The sequence below is a fragment of the Panthera tigris genome, chromosome D4 (assembly GCF_018350195.1).
Source record: "Panthera tigris isolate Pti1 chromosome D4, P.tigris_Pti1_mat1.1, whole genome shotgun sequence".
Taxonomy (NCBI): Eukaryota; Metazoa; Chordata; class Mammalia; order Carnivora; family Felidae; genus Panthera; species Panthera tigris.
In genome coordinates this window covers 19,496,089-19,516,926 of record NC_056672.1, presented here as the reverse complement: position 1 = coordinate 19,516,926, position 20,838 = coordinate 19,496,089, and the positions used below count along the sequence as shown (strand labels likewise).

Here is a 20,838-nt window from a genome sequence, read left to right as displayed (position 1 = left end):
CTGTAATTCTCTAATGACATAATGTTGAGCATCTCTTTGTATGCTTCTTTGCCATCTGTCTGTCTCCTTTGAGGAGGTATCTGTTCAGATCTCTTGCCCATTTGTAAGCTTTGTTATCTGGTTGTTGTTGTTGGTGGTGGTTGTTGAGTTTTAAGAGTTCTTTATGTATTTAGGATACTAGACTTTCATCAGATATGCATTTTGCAAATATTTTCTCCCCAAATGCGGTTTGTTTTTTCATTCTTGTAACAGAGTCTTTCTCAGAGGAAAAGTTAAGTTTAATGAAGTCCAGCTTTTTAGACACAACATCAAAAGTATGATCTGGGAAAAGAAAAAGTCATCAGTAAATGCAAGGACACCTGGATTTTCTAATAAATGCACCCTTTTATTGTGGTAAAATATGCATGACATAAATCTTAACCATTTTAACCATTTTTTTTTTACATTTATTTATTTTTGAGAGACAGAGCACAAGTGGGGGAGGGGCAGAGAGAGAAGGAGACCCAGAATCCGAAGCAGGCTCCAGGCTCCGAGCTGTCAGCACAGAGCCTGACGTGGGACTCGAACTCACAAACTGTGAGATCATGACCTGAGCCGAAGTCAGACGCTTAACCGACTGAGCCACCCAGGCACCCCACCATTTTAACCATTTGTAAGTGTAAAGTCCATTCATGTTGTGCATCTAATAAACGCATTTTTAAATATATATTTTTGGGTGGTGCCTGGGTGGCTCAGTCGGTTGAGCATCTGACTCTTGATTTCGGCTCAGGTAGTCTCAGGGTCATGGGATGGAGCCCTGTGTCAGGCTCCACGCTGAGTGTGGAGCCTGCTTGAGATTCTCTCCCTTGGCACCTCCTCTGCTCACATGCAATCTCTCCCTCTCTCTGAAAGATAAAAAAACCCAAACATTCTTTTTCTAATTTCAAAAGTAACATAGGTTCATTTTGAAACTTTAAAAATGCAGAAGAACAGAAAGTATAAAGTAAAAAAATAAATCTCCACCAAACAAAATGCATCAATGCAGTTTGCAAGCTGAGAAAATGGAAGGAGGGGTTATATTCAGCAACTTGAAGATCAAAATTAAAAAGTGCCAAAACTGAAAGAAATTTAACAATTCAGCTGAAAAGCTGAGAAAGAAGGGCCATATCCATTAAATAATAACATATTTTAAGGGAAAGCCTTATTGCATTAGCCTGTTAAAAGTGTACAAATGTGAATTTGGTGGCTAGAAAACCTGGATTTCAAAATTTTCTTTGTTTTAAGCTGTTTTTTTTTTTTTCTCCAAAGCACTGAGCCATGTAAGTACCAAGGCATGTAAAATGTGAGTTTCTGCCACAATTACATTCTCAATGACTTGGGCATAAGGGCATGTCTGTACATAGGACAAGACTTTACAGTCCTCAGTTTTGTAGCAGTCATTGTGAGATGGCTACATCATCGTTTTCAACCCCTGCATGAGCCTGCTTAAATGACGAGAAGGGTTATTTTTTCCAGTGTGAATGGTATTTATCACATGAAGACTGGATAAATCACTGAAGTTGATTATAAGACTTCCTACTTTTGGTGAAATTGATTGCATTGAGGGCTTTTCTCCCCTCTTCTATTTCAGAGGCTCCCACAGATTTAAAAGAAATTAATCACAAAAGTTTTCGTGAGAATACATGTTTTTAACATTTTAGATTTTCTCTGAATGTCAGATTGTCTATTACATGTGTACTTTTTTGAAGGGCAGTCATTTACGGTAGTTTCCGTTGAATTTTTAAATTTTGCAAAGGGAATGAAACATTGTAAGGAATCTAAGTGATGTTCTACGGATCTTGATTGTCACACACTCACAGCTATTTAAATGATCCCTTGAAGGCTGAAATTGAACCACATGCTTATTCAGGTCATGGACTTCACCAGAATCCATATAACCATTAAGCATGGTATTGACTATGAAGCCCATTTTGATAACCTTGATCTTTTGCAAATCAACTAGGAAGTGTCACTTGAAGACTGTAGTTAACTAGCAAAAACGTATCCCATGCTGGAGAATGTCTATAACTCACACTTTCTGTTTTCATTGACATGCAATTTGCATGGTGCTATCCATTTATAAATAAATGATTTCCACAGAGTGAGCTTGATTATTCCTCTCTTCCTACTTCAGGTTGGGTGAGCTACATCTAAGTTAGAAATCTCTTCCTTTCAGGTCGCCTGGGTGGCTCAGCCGGTTAAATGTCGACTTCGGCTCAGGTCACGATCCCGAGGCTCACAGGTTCGAGCCCTGCATCTTGTGTTGACAGCTCAGTCTGGAGTCAGCTTCAGATTCAGTGTCTCCCTCTCTCTGCCCCTCCTCCCTCATGTCCTCTCTCTCTCTCTCTCTCTCTCTCTCTCTCTCAAAAATAAATACACATTAAAAAGAATAAAAAAATTTAAAAAAGAAACCTCTTCCTTTGGAAGAGCTTATTACGAAGAAAAAACCCACCAGCTTCTTTCTTGTTAACTTGAATGTGAAATTAGCATTTCTCCGAGCATTTTTCATAAGCTCCTCCAAAATTTGAGTTATGTTTGAAATGAATAGCAAGGGAGCGCCAACTTTCTCCTGTCATCTTGCTGGTATAATTGCGGAAGGTCTGCAGCTGCATCCAGCAAGTCCAACAGCACAGCAGGTGTTCTAGAACCACTTACAGTTTGTAAAGAGTTGAAGAAGCCCCTCCATCATTCTGTTATCCTCATCAGAATGGGATGCCGGGGTGGAGTTTTACTTACCTTAAACAAATGTCCCCTAAAGTATCTGAAATAAACATGGCTTACTTACCACGTCACTCTGCTGTTTGACATTTACTACTACCACTACCTGTCTCAATGCACATGGTTGCTTTCGTTTTTTTCCCCCAGATGAGCTAAATCTTGACAACCCTGCTGGGGGGCATCTGTTTGCTACCAACTACCTAGAAGTATAAACTTGAACAACTAAGTTGGCAACCCCGATAGCCCGGACATACTAGGATCCATCCTATTGCAGGAGCTCAAGGGGCAGTGGTTGTGGGGTTATCTTACCCACACCATCCCCCAGAATCTGTGCCTGCCATGGATCGGCTGCTCCTTCTCAAGGTCAGTAGGAATAGGGCTCCAGACTGCTGAAACCTAAGTCCCACTTGAGGTTGCAGAGAAAGGAGAAGTTAGGACTCCAGGGAAGCTGTCGTTAAGTGTCTTGAATCTTTCCTCTCTTCATAGTGTCTCCTCTTTAGGACTTAGCCGTGGTGTTATGGGACAGCCACTGCCAATGCGCACCAAGATTCCCAGTTCACTCTTGCTTCCAGGCGCGTGGCTGTGTGATGACTTGCCTTGGCCAAGGAAATGACAGCAGAAGCATTTAAATGGTTATTTACTTTTAAGAGAGAGAAAGCATGAGAAGGGGAGGGGCAGAGAGAGAGAGAGGGAGAGAGAGAACCCCAAACAGACTCTGTGCTCACAGTGCAGAGTCCGACGCGGGGCTTGAACCCACAAACTGTGGGATCGTGACCTTAGCCGAGATCAAGAGTCGGACGTTTAACCGCCTGAGCCACCAGGCAAGTGGAAGAATTTGAGGACTGATGCTGGACTATCCTGTAATTTTTCCCCATGGCCACAACTATATGGTACACATTAACCTGGGATCCTTGGGTGAGGACAATGTGGTTAGGAGACCTCATGCTGATGAAAAATGGACATGTAACATAAGGACGAAATGCAATTTTGTTTTAAACCCTTTAGATTTAGGGATTGTTACTGCAGCATTTCCTAGCCCAGTTTAACAGACACGCTTTCCCCTAAATGGAACCTGTGCTCCGAATCATTTATTCATTTATTTGAGCCCCAAGTTAGAACTTTTCTGACTCTGCAGGTATGGTCCCAGCCCCGGACCTGCTTCCTCAAGGCTCAGATCTGTTTCCCTATTTCCTTCTGTAACTCCTGCTATTTCCTGATCTTGCAGACCAGACAGACCCTTGCCTCTAAACTATAGTGTCAGCTAACCCCATGGACAGATCTTATGTGTAACTCTCACCTACCTAATTTTTCAGTGGCACTTTATCTGAATTTCTCAAGACTGGCTCCTTCCCTTTGATAGAACTTTTGTAGCCCAGAACGGCCACAGATCCTATTGGGTCCCCTGGATGCTGTATATGATCCACAGCTCTGCCCTTTTGGTCTGTCCTAAGCTAGAACAGCTTCTGCAATGTATCCTCAGTGCCCTCCAGTGGTTCCAGAGCTGGGTCTTGTCTCCCTCTGCCCTATGCTGCCAGGTGGCATTCCTTCCAGAAGAAATACCATGTGATCAATTATGGCCAGGTGGGAGGAATGAGACATGAAGGGTAACAGAGCAGGGTCTGCCAGGTGGTAGGAACTGGGGAGTTTGTTTGAGATGAAGCAAGGGCTCTCTCTGTTCTACATTTCAGTAGTTTTCTGGTTTTGAAATCTGTCCATGAAAATCACCTCTATCCCAGACACTACATTTCTGACTGGGATGGCAATTCAGGGACGCTCATAAAGATTTAAGACAAGGCTGTTGGTGAGAGTGCTATTTACAATAGCGAAGAGAAAATGTCAATACCTAAATGTCTACCAGTGGGAGAAAAGTGAATAGAAATCATTTAATGCCTGTACAATGAGATAACATCATATTACAAAGTAGGTAAGGATGGGGAAAAATATAATAGATTACTAAGTAAAAAGAGCAGAAATTCAAAATGGGCTGTGTTACCTAATCCTGACTATATTTAAGAATTCATGCTTATATTTGCATAGGAAATAGACAAATGGTATCTAGCAAAATATTTGCCAGGCGGGGCTTCACAATAATTTCATTTTCCTCCTTTATACTTTTTGTATTTCCCAAATTTCTATAATAAGCACATGCTCCTTTTTAATAAGAAAATAATGTGATGAAATATGGAGAAAGTATGGGTTTTGCTTTTCAAAGATGACTATTTTCTGTCCTTTCTTTGCAATCGAGTACCCAACTTTCCTAATCCTGACTCAGATTTCCTAACGGGTTTCTTTCTTGCTTTGGTCTTGCTCTGTTTATCACACACACAAAAAATTTAACAAAATTACCAAGTACTAACAATTCCCACGCAGAACAAAATATGGAAGGTTCCAATAATGCTTACCTGGGGATGTGTATTATATACTCTTGGAAGAAATATTAATACTTTTGAAATTTCATGGTTATTTTCTAAAACAACTTGCTGGGCTTAAAACTTTGGAATAATATGTCCATTTGGATTTGGATTACTATATTTTTAAACCCAGAAAAGTCTTGAGGAACAGACAAAAAAAATTATGAATGATTAACTTTGAAGAAATCTGAAGTTGTTGGAAACCGGTTTTAACTAAACCCAGGACTGGAAATGGTTAGGCAGCGCCTGCTTGGAAGGAGTAGAAAAGAATTGTTAAGACACAGGCCGCATTTGCCCGCGTCCTCCAAACAGCACATGGGACCGTGCTGGACTTCCAGGACTTCCAGGACTTTCCACCAAGCCGACTTTCTGAGGATCAGCATCAGCCCTCCTTTCTGGAGGTCAGGATCAGGTCACCCTGTGAGGAATCTGCCTTGGAGGCAGTGTGCTGATTTGAGCAGATTTGGTCCCTAACCCTGCGTTTCATTCTGCTAACCTTTCTTGAACCCAGTTCCCCAGGGAACCTGGCCTGTCCCAGGAACTAGAGCCAGGTTCCAACCTTCTTGCCTCATGGCCAACTTTCCTAATCCTGACTCCAGTTCTCATCACAGACTCCTGCTTCTTTCTGTGTCCTGCCTGTCGCAAACTGGGAATTGAATGAATGTGACAAAATGCATGAATGGAGTTATTTGAACTGTGAGCTTAGGTAGCTGTAATCCTTGGACGCTGTATCATAATGAACTGCCTGGGATAGAACCTCGTGCAGGCGATCTTGTCAGGCCTTAGCAGGCAAACTAGCATGACCTGCTCCTCCTCCTGCCCACCCTCATCCTGTTACCCTGACATTGTGCCCTGCCGACCCAGACCTAAGACACGCCACGAGTAGTCCCCGTAGTCAGGTCAAAGAGTGCGAGGGTAAGTCACGTACTGACACAACGGCAGTCTTCGTAAGACCTGCCTGGTTCACAAAGTTGACAAACGTGGCCTGAGAACAAATAAAATTAAAATCTTTTGAATGTGATGCATCGGGGAGACACAAGTTATTTTCCTGCCATTTTACCAACGTTCCACCTTCCAAGTAGGGCACCAATCCCCCCGTGGATCAGCCTGGCAGTGATGTATTCCTTATGGAGAGGAGAAGAGAACGGTTCTGGAATCCTCAGATAACCTTTCTTTTTCTATCCCTGCTGTGAAGAAGCTTAGAATCTGCAGTCCTCGAGTTGTAGTTAGTGGATTTGGCAGGCTCGCGTCCATCCCCACAGAAAGACGTATACTGAAATAAATACCTTGAGGACAATGACATGGCTCAGGTGGCGTTTCAGAGCCAACAACAGGCATCTGAGCAATCTGCCATCTCACTGACATTGCACCACGTGCTTGAGTTCTCCAGGCAGGCCCAACTAAAAAATCTTGCAAGGCGCGTGCTTTAGGTAAATCCCAACCATAAGCGAGGTGTGTTTGAGTGATTCCAGACCTTCAGATATTGATCGCTTGGCTGGAAATAGAGTCCAAAACACATGGTGTGTGATGACTTTAAAAAGATTTAAGCATGAATGGTTTGAAAGGGTTCCCGTGAAATTGCTCTACCCTTACTTCATCTGGCTCTTGGTTTTTAAAATCAGTTGAACTGTACTGTATTTGGAGATTTCCCCTGGAAGTACTGTAGCAAAAGAGTAGCATGTAGCCTATGGCTCAACAAGGTCGATATTAAATAGAGCTTCCTACCTTCCCCAGGAGCGCACTATTTTTCCCCCGAGTAATTGGTAACATCCTTTTCCTGATCCTGAAAGATGTCACTGACTGGAGCCAGTCCTCATGAAGCTGGACAAACGGATTCTTCCCTTGGATTCCCTGGGAATGAAAGGAAGCCTTAGCCAGTAGAATTCTCATTTGCTTGTGGTAAGCTATACCCCTCGATGTGAAGAGTTAAAAGGGTGTTTAGCTTCCTCAGAATGAACTTCTGGAAATACATACAGAACAAACTCAAGATGTATCCAAACTCTGGGTCTGTGGATTTGTGTTAAAAGAAAGGCTGGGATCTTTTGGATGTGCTTCTGAGCAGACTTTTCATGAATTATGGCATTATTAGAACTACCTAAATGAAATGACTTTGAACTTTTAAAACCTTAGCTCTATCTATGTGGCTTATAATTCAGCAAAAAGAGTATTTATGATGATTTGTAGATAGATGCTTAGGTTTGTAAAATCTTTGAAATAATTAAAGGCCCAGAGTAGTTCCTAATAATGAAGAAAGATTACACTTCAAAAGAATCACAAGTATTTTGACCCAAAACCAATTCCATAATTTTTAAATCAGTATTTGTGGTTTTACAAAGATAAGGGAATGAGATTTTTCATACATGTGTATAATATGTATGTATAATATGTATGTATATATGTATGTATATATATGTGTGTGTGTGTGTGTGTGTGTGTGTGTGTGTATGCATGCATGTCCTTTGGACCAAGAATTCGACTCTGTCAAATTTATTCTAGGGATATGGAGATATGCACAAAGATTTATATACAAGGATTGTTCACTGCAGCCTTATTCATAATGATAAAGAATTAAGAAAAAATATAAATGTCTAACAATTCAGTATTATTTGAACAGATTATTATAAATTCATAGAAAGGAACACCAAGATGCTACTAATATCATGTTTGCAATATCTACCAAATGAAAAAAAAATCATGGGAAGAGCATATATTTATAATAAAACTAGCACAACACTGGAAACAAATACCCGTCAATAACGGACTGGGTAAAAAATCGTGGGGAATCTGCAATAGAAACTTTAATGTTAAAAAGAAAAAGGGAGGATATGGGCCCATCTCTGAGATACCTTATAAGTAGGAAAAAGCAAATTACAGAATAGATTGTACAGTATACAACCAGTTTTGTGACTGAAAGATAAAGATGGATAGACATAATTTATCTACACATGTAGATATCTCTGGAAGTCTGTAAAAAAGCTAGTAACACTGGTTGCCTCTGGGGAGGTGAGACGTGATTCGGAGGTAGGAGGGAGACTGCCTCGTGTAAATTTTGTTCGATTTGGGCATTTCCTTCTATGCCTATACAACTTAAAAAATAAAGAAATACCAGTATGTGAACTATAATTTAAATTTGTAAACAATTTCACGTCTATCTATCTGAATAGAAAAGACTCAAATCCAAACAAGAAAATGTAAATGAGAGTTATCTTTGTGCGGTAGGATTATGGGTAATACTCATTTTCTTCTGTGTTTTCCTGTATTTTTTGAGGATTCTCCCTGCCCCGCCCCACCCCCCACCCTGCCCCGCCCATGACAACACTGATACAAATTTAAGAAAATAATGAGGGGAAAAAGGCAATGAATGAAAACTGTCTACAGGTCTAATAGGATAGTGAGTGGGGGAAAGGGGCCAGCTTGGTTCTCATGAGCATTGAGGCTGGTACTTCTCAGCTTCCGTGAGGCCGGACTGGGCTTCTCAGCTGAAGCAGGTAATCATGGCTGCATTACCTTTCCACCGGCTGAGGCCTGCATGTGAGTAATTAGTTTTATTGCTATAGTTTAGTTGTTAGCAATCTTGCCTGCACGTTGGAATACCTGGGGGCATAAAAGAATACTAAAAACATGCTAGGCCCCCGCCCCAGACCGATCAAACCCAAATACCTGGGGTGAGAATCTGGCATCCAGTAATCTTCCCCAGGTGATTCAAATGTGCAGTCCAGGCTCAGAACCCTGCTTTAACCTGGGGCTTTGATCTGGTTGAAAATGCAAATACTCCTACGAGTGTGCTGTGATTTCTTATCAGTAGGTTTCGGGCCTTCCTGGGAATAGATAAAATAGTAAGTGAACCACTGATCTTTTCCAAAAAGATGAGGCCCAATTCTGAGGCCAGGAGAGCTGGAGACCAAATATAACTTCCCCCAGGACTCGTTCAGTTTAAAGGAGCAGGACCTCGGGAAAAGAAATTGAGAGTGAGAATGCCCAAGTGCTGGTTCGGCTTTTTGCACTTCCTAGCTGCAGACCCTGGATCCATGCATAGACCGTCTAAGTAGGACCTTGCTGTACAATGTGTGCAACTCAGCTCAGGGTCTTTGAAAATAGCCTGAGGGAAGAGGAAAGCAGAAGTGTGGGCATTCCGTGCCACACCCTCCCCTAATCAGAACATCTGTAGATTTGCCCTTTTGTGGGTTAGTTTTCTGGTAGCTTTAGTTTTAACAAATGATTCCCTAGGGGCACCTGGGTGGCTCAGTCGGTTAAGCATCCGACTCAAGTCATGATCTCTGGGTTCCTGGGTTCAAGACCTGCCTGGGGCTCTGTGTTGACAGCTCAGAGCCTGGAGCCTGTTTCAGGTTCTATCTCCATCTCTCTCCCTACCCCTCCCCGCCTGCACTCTCTCAAAAATGAACAAACGTTAAAAAAAAAATTTTTTTTTTAAATGAAATTCCCTAGGCCACATGGGTTTTTAGAGGTCTTTATTACTATTTAATGTAAGCCAGGGAGTGAGCCTAGAATATGTGATATTTTCTGCATTTTTCTCATATTTTGGGGGGTTTGATTTTCCTGGTACATGGGTACTTGAAGAGGCTGTGGAAACTTCGGCTGCTTTCGTTTGGACAATCAATGGCTTTCAACCCAGTTCTGTTGTTCTCATTCCACAGGCAGAAATCATGTGTATTTTTGAGATGTAAAAAGAATAGATAATCCTCCACAGCTCATTCCCTCCCTAGAGTGACGAATTTTCCATGTGTTTGCCAATGCATGTACCATCTTCACATCAGGGCCAGGATAGGATAAGACAAATTAGGCATTTGCCTTGGCTGCAAAATTTGAGAGCACCAAAAATCTCAGTAATCAGGATAAATAATGTTTTGAGACAGTATTTTTAAAAATTAATGCAAAAATCCATGATGAGCAAATTATCAGAATTTTATTTTATTATTTAATTTTTTTTGGTTTGTTTATTTGAGAGAGAGTGAGCAGGGGAGGGGCAGAGAGAGAGAGAGGGAGACAGAGAATCCCAAGCAGGCTCAGAGCCTGATGTGGGGCTTGAACCCATGAACTGTGAAATCATGACCTGAGCTGAAACCAAGAGTCGGATGCTTAATTGACTGAGCTACCCGGGTGCCCCTTATCAGAATTTTAAATAAAGGGAGGATCACTAACACTTGTGTACCAAGACATATTAAAATCTAAGGCAAAAAAAAAAAAATTGTGCTCACTCACCTTCCCTTATTCTAGGCTCTACTCCATATTGCCCAAAGTACTCACCCCAAGTCTGGGGCTTAAGAATTTGGAAGGGACCTTTGGAAATTTTTGCAGTTCAAATAGATCTGGGTTGGTTTAAGAGTTAGGAAAGGAAAGAGGAAAAAAAAATAAAATGGAAAGATAACCTTTAAAAAAAATTTTTTTAACGTTTATTTATTTTTGAGACAGAGAGAGACAGAGCATGAACGGGGGAGGGGCAGAGAGAGAGGGAGACACAGAATGGGAAGCAGGCTCCAGGCTCTGAGCCATCAGCCCAGAGCCCGACGCGGGGCTCGAACTTACGGACTGCGAGATCGTGACCTGAGCTGAAGTCGGACGCCCAACCGACTGCGCCACCCAGGCGCCCCGAGAAAGATAACCTTTATATCTTAATTTTGTGGTCAGGAAGAAATATTTTGTATTCCTATTCAAAATTGAAAAGCTGTTAGCTTTCTTATCTCTTGATAAAATCAGAATGGCAGCTTGAAAAATTGACAAGGATAGTAACTAAGAGGTTAATATCAGGTCCATTTCAATCACTGAGAAGTCAGCACAACAGACACTTTAATGACTTGTGAATTTTTCATCAACATGTGCCGTATTTCATTAATGTATCACACACTGAGAAGTTAACAACTTTGACTATATATCGTGTCGTGGTCTCCAATATATAACATACACAGTACTTGAATTCGTGTCAGGAATATCAGCTTTCCTACAAGGTTGATTTGAGTGAATTAATACATGTTTCCATCTGAGTTTTGAACAAGAGTGTTCCATCTCCAGCTTTCTTGATATCCGAGCGATGGCTAATTTTTCTTGGTGAACTTATTTGAGGCAAGATTTTGATGCACAGGGCCAAGGAACATTTTACAGAGGGAGCCAAGCTTTGGTGGGTACCATCTGGCTAAGAAAAAAATAAAGAAAAGAGGCAGGCTGCCATGTGGGCAGTATGTGGCCTCTTTGATTGGATGATCTCTTTTTCATTCACTGAATGAATGTTTATTAAGCATCTGGTAATAGCCCTGGCACTGTGTTGGGTGCTGGATTCAGGAGTGAGCAGGACAGACAAAAATCGCTGCCCTTACTGAAACTTACACGAGAAATCGTCAAAGGAGATAAATGTAATAGAATAAATGATTATTTGATTTAGAAGCATAGAAACCAAGAGTGGAAAGAAACCAATTGCCTAGATCAACTACCTAATTAAGTTCTAAATCCAATATTCGTCCCGCTAACTGCATTTGGGAGCCCACCTGGAATGCCCACAGATACAGCCTGTTACTAAATGGGGAGGAGAAACTGGTCCAGGTTATACGGCAATGGGGAGTAAATCAGGTGATGGGAATGGTTGTCATCTGGGAATAGAGGCCTGGGATTGCTGGCTCTTGACCAGGAACTGAAATCCAGATTTCTGCATGAATCTCTTGATGTTTAAGTTCTGGAAGCTAACTCAAAATTTTCAATGGCACCATTATGTCAAAAGCAACACTTGGTCAGGTCAAAGACCGCCAGTGTGCTCTCTTGGTCTTAGCGGGGCATTCAGTCATTCGTTCATTCATTCATCAAACATTAGTAAACGGCTTCTCTGGTGTACCCAGCTTAAGAATAGCTGCCATCTGGCCAGCCTTTCAGAGCCTTCCAGTCTCTTGGGACTTGATGGCCTTTCCACTGTGAGGTACAGCGCTTGCTTTGATGATGCTAACCTGGGATAAGCACAGAATGGATATGTTTGAGTACTAAGAGGAGATCACTTGGAAGCATTTATAAGGGTGGTGATGGAAGGAAGTACTTGGCTTCATCTAGAATATCTGTGTGGTGGCTCTGAAGTGTGGGTATTTTCTCTTTCAGAAGGAGATACTGTTTCATGCCTGGTTTTTCATCTTCAACATGTTGGCCCTGAAACCCTTTCTTTCAACAAAGAATCATCCTCTTTCTGCTGTTTTGAAAATTTCCCTCTAGGTGGCGCCATTTGCAGGTCTCTGAGTCTCCCTGGGCCTGCTTGCTAGCCTTCCCAGGAGCAAGGCTACTTTATTCCTTGGCTAGACAGCTGTGCCAGCAAGCTCTGCCCGGAACAGCTCTTTCCCAGCTCTTGTCGGATCTGCAATGGTTCAGGCCGACTTCTAATCGGTCTTTCAGGTGACCATCATCGTGTGTCTACCCATACTCTTTTGGGTTGGTTTGAATAACTGCTCCTTCTTCTGAACTCCTCTAGCAGTCCATTCTCTCTGCTGTAGGTTAGCAGTGAGAGCTTCTCATTTTGCATTGCTGTTTATTCTTTTATGCATGTGGACTGTCTGCCCAAACAGATTATTAAGGCTTTAAGGGCTTTGTATGCCTCAGGCATCTGGCATAATGCACTGCCTGGGACAGGCAGTCTTGCAGTGTGTTTGTTGTTGACGTAGGTTCTCCTATTCTTTTGTTTATTCATCACTTAACTGAGTATCTCTTCCAGGCTGGGCACTCTTTAGGGTGCCCTGAAAGCAGTTGAGACTGAGAGATGACAGATAGAGACAGGGCACTGGGAGAGGAGGCTGAGGTAGAGAAACAGATAATTACGGCGGTGCAGGGTGTGCTATGAAGCAGCCATGCTAAGTGACTCTGGGAACAGGAGCGATGCAGGCTTCTTCCTCCCCAGGAGCTCCTTTTACATGAGTTCAGCCTTTCATTCTCTTATTCTGGGATCACTCCCGGAAACTGAACTATGCCTTTGACTGAAGTACGCCTTTGACTGTGTTTCTTTTCCAGTCCCTACGGAGGAGGGTAATAGGAACATGGTGCAGCTGTCCATCTCAGGATGCCATGGAAAAGGTGACAGTCTTCCCATTTCCCTCTGGCATTCTATGCTCTGAGGGCTGTGTGGTTTGCTTTTCAGTCATGTACTCATTGCCGTTCAATTCTCAGAATGGCTTATCATTTCATTGTCTGTTTGGGGGTGATTTGGAAATGCTGACTCAAGTGATGTAGACACGTATTTATTGAAAGCCTGTTCATTCTTTAAGATGCATCCAAATATCCCCTTTTGTATGAAGTCTCCTCTAGTTCCCCCTACCAGAATGAATTATTTCTGCCTTTTTATGCCTTTATTATTGTTACGTCTATTCCGGTTTTAATACAAACTGATTTCACTTTGTCTTTTATTATGGCTGTTCAGAGCCTCATGCCTTAACACTCTAAGCCTAGGGTTGCCTGGGTGGCTTACTCAGTTAAACATCTGACTCTTGACTTTGGTTCAGGTCATGATCTTGTGGTTCATGGGTTGGAGCCCCATGTTGGGCTCTGTGCTGATAGTGTGGAGCCTTCCTGGGATTCTCTATCTCCTGTCTCCCTTGCTCTTGGCCCCTCCCCTGCTCTCTCCCATTCTCTCAAAAATAAATAAACATTAAAAAAACAAAGACTCTAAGGCCTATTGAGGTCAAGACCATCTCTCACTTCCTGCACTCTCTCCTTATTGACACATAGCAGGCAATGAATACATGTTAACTTAATGAACTGGGGCTTTGGAATATGATACATGTTTAGTTGCATATTTTATTTACTTCTAAAATATGGTTAATAACGTCAAGAGTTTCTACATGGATTTTGTTTGCTTGACTTAGGTTGTATGAATGTTTGTTTGGCAAATGCTTTCCAGATACATATGTAAAGGTTTCTGGATAGATCTGGGGTCTAAATTTGAATTTTCCTGTTTCCTTCTTGTCATCCATACATGGCTTCATCACTGTCAGAGAGTACTGGCTTACTTTCTGATTTCTTTCCAATACGTGAAGAAACATCCTCCTATTGATTGATTTCATCCATTCAGATATCTACTGAGTGCCAAGGATTGTCCCTGATGCTTGGGATCCAGGGGTGAAAAAATGGATTTTGATAGTATCAGATGGTGTAATTCCTTTCATCAAAGAGCATGTCAATTCAGTCAAAATGGATTATCTGATAGATGGATAGTACAGTTTGAGAGACATTGTCAAAAATTTCAGAGGATCCTTGGCTAGGACCCCAGAGACTTGAAGCTTCCTGTCATTTGATTTTTTTGGCATTTAATATCTCTCTGAAACTCATATATATGTATGTTAGAGGATACAAACTTACAATTAAAAATTTTCCTCTGAAGCCATTTAAAATTGCTGCATATTGAATTTCAATCTTTAATTTCATTAGTCACTTAACTTTAAGTTTTAATTTCACAGAAAGTCTAGTGGCTTTAAGTTTATATATTTACTTTGAGAGTGATTGTGTGCACAAGAGTGAGCAAGGGGCAGAGAGAGAGAGGGAGAGAGGGAATCCCAAGCAGGCTCTGCATGTCAGTGCACAGCCTGATGGGCAAGGCTCAGTCTTGTGAATGGTGAGATAAAGACTGGAGTCCAAATCAAGAGTCTGGTGCTTAACCAACTGAGCCACCCAGGCACCCCTCTAGTGACATAGGAGTCCACATAAAGGGGGTGAGATTTGTCTTTGCTTTCCTGGCCTATGTGAACTTTAATCATTTTGTAGCCCAGATATTTAGAAAGGGAGCCTACAGTATAGATCTTATGCCTCCGTGACTTGTTTGATCTAAGTCCTGGGGTGTGTGTGTGTGTGTGTGTGCGCGTGTGCATGTGTGTGTCAAGGGGGTGGAAGTAATGGCACATAAAAGAAGGTAGTTACACACCTGTCACTCAGGAAGCCTATATGCATTCTTGACCTGTAGCAATGGTACAGTCACGACCTTCCTTTCTACTCTGGATAAGCACGTTGCTCCAGAGACATCTCAGAAAACATGAAATATGAAAAAGGGATTCCTATCATAAAATACAATTTACTCTGGAGACCACAGGTTCCATGAAAGCCGGAAGCAAAGGAGTTCCCCTTTTGCAGCTGTTAGACAAAACAAAACCTGAATGAGCAAGGAGATTTTTTTTTTTTTTGCCATTTATCAGTCGACCATCACAACAAAATAAACATTATAAAGTAAACTGCCTCAATTGAAAGTGGAAAACCAAAATACTAGAATGGGATTCTGCTGGGGCAATCTTGTCCCCCCTCCCCCCCTTTTTTCTATTTGATTCTTCCCTTTGCTTCCACATGATTCTGCATTTTCCTGTAAATCGAGCATAATTCAATCTCGGTCTAGAAGGGCAAATTTGATCACTTGGCTGTTAAACATCGTGTGCCTTTTCCAGAAGAGTTTGTAACAAAACAAAACAGAAACAACCTCAATGGCATATAAACTGGAAGCCATCAGGAGGCTCTTGGAAACTTGGACAGCTTCGTTTGCAGCTTAGGATTTAGATGTGTATCTCCCGTAACTTTGTGGACAGTTTCCCTCCCCGCCACCCCCCCCCCCCCCCCCGGGAACCGGTGACAGTTCCTCCTTCCCCAGTCGCACTCCACGACCGAGTGTATCTAAGACCGAATTGGGGTCAGAGGTGACGCGAGATACTTTTGTAACCGAATGGCGTTTTGGAAATAGGAACGGGAAAGAGCCCAGAAGTGGCCGGGAGGCGGCGCGACCGGGAGTGGTGGGGCGCGAGCGCGGACGGTTCGCGGAGCCGGCCCGGGCTGGGGGGCTGGCGGGGCCGCCTCCCGCGAGTCCGCGTTCCTGGGCCGGGGGCCGAGCGGCAGGCAGAGGCCGCCATATTCCTGCTCCACCACGCCCGGGCGGGCAGCGGCAGGTTGGCGGCGGCCCCGACCCGCCCCTCCCCGGGGGGCGGCCGTGACCGCTGCGCCCGCCGGCCCCCACCGGCGCGCGGGAGCGGGAGGCGCCCGCAGAGCCCGAGGGGCCGGCTCAGCCTGGGGAGCGGCGGGCGAGGCGAGAGCCGCACTGGGAGGCGCGCCGCGGCGGCTGCGAGCCCAGGAAAGCCTTCCAGGAGGGGCCGGGCGGCGCCGCCTCCCCGCTCCCCTCCTCCCGCGCCCATCCCCTCCCTCCGCCTCCCCTCCTCCTCCCGCCGCCGCTGCCGCCGCCGCCTCCCTCCCGGATCTGTGCTCCAGTTCAGAGAAAGAAGAAAATGTGTGTGTGTGGCGAGGGGGAGGGCGAGCAGTGAGCAGCCGCTCCGCGCCTGGCAATCGGGGCCGGGGGTGGGCGTCTGGCGGAGGCGGAGCGGAGGCGGAGGCGGCTGAGCGCGCGGCGGGCGAGCCGGCGAGCGGGCTTTGCGCGCGAGCCGGGCGGTGGGCGCGGGCAGGGCCCAGGGCGCCCGGGAGCCCTGTCAAGCGGCAGCGAGGAGCGGGCGCGCCGGGCGCGGGGAGCCGTCGGCGGCCGCTCGCTGCGGGGACGCCCCGGTGGATGTGCTCTCGCCGCCGGGCGCAGGGCTTAGGGGAGCCTCGGCGGCGGCGGCGGCGGCGGCGCGGGGGGCTAGGCGGGCCGCCCGTTCCCGGGGAAGGAGGCGCGGGCGTCTGAGCGAGGCCGGGCGCGGCGGCCTTCCCTCGCGCGCCCCCCGAGCCAGCGCCCGCGGCCGCCTCCCGCGCCCGCCTCGCTCCTCCCGGCGGCCCGAGCCGCCCGCTCCCGGCGCGCCCCCGGCCCACCTGGTGGCCCCGGCCCTGGCCGCGGCCCCCGCGGCCGTTCCCCGAGCTCGTCCCGGACGCGCGCCCGGGCGGCGGGGGCTCGGCGGCCACCGCTGCCTCGGGGGAGCGAGGGCGGGAGGGTGTGTGTGTGCGCGCGTGTGATCGGGGGGTGCCGGCGGGGCTGCAGCGGAGGCACTTTGGAAGAATGACTCTGGAGTCCATCATGGCGTGCTGCCTGAGCGAGGAGGCCAAGGAAGCCCGGCGGATCAACGACGAGATCGAGCGGCAGCTCCGCAGGGACAAGCGGGACGCCCGCCGGGAGCTCAAGCTGCTGCTGCTCGGTGAGTACAGCCCGGGGCCGGCTGCCTCGGGCCCTCCCGCCGGGCCTCCGGCCCCCGGCCGCCGCCCCCGGCCCCCCGGGTCCGCTGCCCTCCGCGGCCCCCGCCCCCGGGCGCCCGCGGCTCGCCCGGACCCTCGGCGGGCGCGTCCCCGGCCACTACCTGCACCCGCGCGGGCGCGCGCGCAGCACATTCACACGCGCGCGCGCGCACACACATACAGACGCGCGCGCGCGCACACATACACGCACACACACTCACACACACACACACACGCACGCGCGCAAGCACACACGCGCAGAGGGGTCGGGGCTGCCCCGTCCCGGGCCTCGGCGTGTGCCCCTTGGTATTCCTGAGGGCTGTGCCTCCCGGGAGCGCGTTTCTATGCTGTGCATCTTCTAAATGGCAAATCCCTTCGGGGGAAGAGGTGCGGGGGTGGGAAGGTGGGCAGCGGGGTCGAACTTCCAGTGTCTTTGCTTTGGCGCCCCGTGCCGGAGAGGGGAACTGTGGTGTGTGTGTGTGTGTGTGTGTGTGTGTGTGCGTGCATGCATGTGGCCCGAGGGTGGCGATCCGAGCCGGGGCACACTGGGGGACTGCCTGCGGTAGGGTTGCCTGTGTGCATCCATTTCCAGTGGTGGGGGTCTGGGGGGAGTGGTGGTCAGACTCGCGACTGCATTGTCCATGGAGTGATGATGAGGGAGCCTAGTGGTTGGCTCTCTAAAGAAAGGGGGTTTATGTATTTCGGGGGGGGCGGGCAGGCAAGCTCAAATGTGTCACACAAGTGCTGCTGCTCTCTAGCCACCAGACCACCGAAAGGAGGGATCCAGAAGAGTTTCTTGACCAGTGGATGGTGACAGGTTTGTTTTTCGTCAGCACCATTTCTTCCAGTAAAAAAAGGAGGGATACGGAGGGTTGTGCTGTGTGGTTGTTGACAGCGACGGGTTTCTTTTGTTTAATGAGGCAACCCAGATGCAGGCCTGAATTCACAATAGTTACTACTGAAAACCAGTGCAGCCTCTCAGTTACTCTCCCGGAAACAAATAGAAACCTTTTGTTTAAAACGGACAGCATTTTAATATCTTTGGGATCTAGGCTAGAAGGAAAACGGGAAGTGTAGAGCAAAAATTTCCCTTCAGTCTCTAAAACAAACAAACCAACCAACCAACCAACCAACCAACCCAACAACAACCCAACGTTCTGTCTTCAGACAAAGTTATCAAGAAAATGCCATTTCTCAAAGAGGAATTCTATTGATTATTATCTTTTAGAGACTGTTCAGAATCAGGGATCAGGGTGCACATAGGAGCCAGCGTGACCTAACTCTGAGCTATGGTGGTAGGAAGAATAAACAGCTTTGCAGTAACAGGCCTGAAAAATGCCTGCACTTGTGTTCAAGATATTTGCGTGTATAATAAATGTTCCTCAGGTCTGGAAGAAAGAAAAATTGTGTTGTCAATTCAGATTGAAGAAGCATGCGTTTTCTTTCTTGAGCATTCCATCTCCTGGTTCAAGGAACCAGTTGCCTTTGGGACTGAACTGCTTGGGTACTGGATCACTTACAAGAGGGAACAAAATATAATCATTACAGACAGTTACAAATGGTTAATTTACATGTCATGCTTTATGTCTTGAAACCAGATTAGATAAATGTATACTTGTTTGTAAAGAACAGAAGGCAGAGCATGGGATAAAAGAGGTGGGCTTTAGGGAATGAAGCCAGGGGAGTGGAAAACTGCATTTGGAATATTAAGATTAAAAAAAAATGTTGTTTTTTTTCTTCTCATTTTGGGCTACTTCTAATGGCTGAATAATGTGTGATTTACTATGTTGCAAATGCTCAAGATTGGGAAAAATAGGGGAAGAGAAATACACATAGAGTGTACAAGTGCACGATTAAGGGAAAAAGCATGTGTTTTAGAGAGACTTCAGAATGGATTTTCTTTTGCCCTGTTTACAGTCTTTGTTTATGTTTAGCTGTGAATACAGCATTTGAGATCTCTTAAGCCATCCCTATTTCCTGAAATGTGACAGCCCTAGGTGCCAGCAGCTGGAATTAGAACGCAGGGGGTTTGTCTGTTGGAAGGCCTAGGTTAGAATATCTAGGAGGAAGACTTTGAGGGAAATACACATATACGGACATAATTACATACTGTGTATTGAAATAACATACGATGTTTTAAAAAATGCACTTGGAGATAATTTTATGAGAAAAAAATTAACAGTTTTCCTATTAAAGTGGTAGTAATGGGGAACTCGGTCTCTTTTTAGATATTTGAGTAGGATTTAATACAGCCTTGTGCCAGCCCCCAAGTATGGCCTATCAGAAGGAGTGGAAAATCTGACATTAATTTAGCACCTACATTCATCAGTAACATTCAAAAATTGTACAACTTTTTGTTAGGAACATGATCCCTAGGCATCACATACTATTTCTTACAGCTTTGTGATCTAGATATGTTGCTTTTGTAGCGGAAGGAGTGTGATACCTACACTATTTCTACAGTAAAGAGTCTCTCCTAAATGTAGGGGTGTGTGTATGTGTGTGTGTTGTGTGTGTGGGCTTCTGATTTCACAGTTTTTTGAGTCCAGGAGGAAGATAATGGTTGACTGGAACCAGATATCTGGGAGGGCTTCTGTTTGAGGAGCTGCTGTTGGATCAGCTGCTTTGATGAGTTCACTGAAGCTTCCTTTTCCTACCTGTGCAAAGGAGGCTATGGGTCTTATCCTTACACAGTTTAAAGATTTACTGATGTTTTTAACTACCTTATTTAAATCGAGGGTTCATTCTTATATTTAAGTGACATTCAGTATAAGGTTATTGTCAAAGTAAATTTGAGTTTAAGACATGACACCATTTTAGTGGAAATGGATTTATTTGGCAGGTGATCTTTGCATTGTTCACATAATTATTTTATGTGTTAGCGTAAAGAATTAGAAAGGGAACTGCCTAGATGAAAGTATAGCAGTAAAATTGGAATCGTTTTTGATACTTACACAGCAATTATGACGATGTATTTTCCAATTCTGTACTAATATATTTTGATTTTTTATTCTTTTTTAAATGAACTCAGAAACTTACCACCATAAAACACCATATTTAGTTCTGAATTGTTGTTTTCTTTACCATATTCTTTCTCTGAATTTATTTAAATAAGTATTTTCCTTGCCAGCTCAAAGAAAAGTTGCATATATACGTATATATGTAAGAGAACATTTTAACTTGGTTGAAGTTTTATGTGCTTTGTAGGTATAAAGTATATTGTATTTCCTCTAATTGATCAATCTTAATACTAACTAAATATTTATTTAAATAAATTTTTGTAACGTTTATTTATTTTTGAGAGACAGAGAACAAGCAGGGGAGGGGCAGAGAGAGAGGGAGACTCAGAATCTGAAGCAGGCTCCAGGCTCTGAGCTGTCAGCATAGACCCTAATGAGAGGCTCGAACACATGAACTGTGAGATCATGACCTGAGCCAAAGTTGGATGCTTTGGTGTGCCCAACTGAGCTACCCAGGCTCCCCTAAATATTTCTATTTGTAGTACATAGGTCACACTATTGAATATTAATGTGTCTTTAAGTCTGTGTATAACAAATGGCTTTGAATCCCTGCATTCAGTCACAGATATTCG

The 20,838-nt window shown here is 44.9% G+C and overlaps 1 protein-coding gene across 4 annotated transcripts in view; it reads left to right on the top strand.

Annotated features, from left to right (window-relative positions):
• Window positions 1-20,838, top strand: part of GNAQ (G protein subunit alpha q) — a 351,477-nt gene that overhangs the window by 19,391 nt on the left and 311,248 nt on the right. The window contains exon 1 of one of the 4 annotated variants that reach the window (XM_042965339.1): window positions 16,905-17,209. The exons of 2 other annotated variants lie outside the window; for them this stretch is intronic. In XM_042965339.1, coding sequence (XP_042821273.1) covers window positions 17,074-17,209 — 136 coding nt within the window. In that variant the 5' untranslated portion in view covers window positions 16,905-17,073. Of the gene's footprint in view, window positions 1-16,904; window positions 17,210-17,549; window positions 18,064-20,838 lie in introns of those variants that run through there. One more of the 4 variants, XM_042965341.1, reaches the window with a different exon arrangement.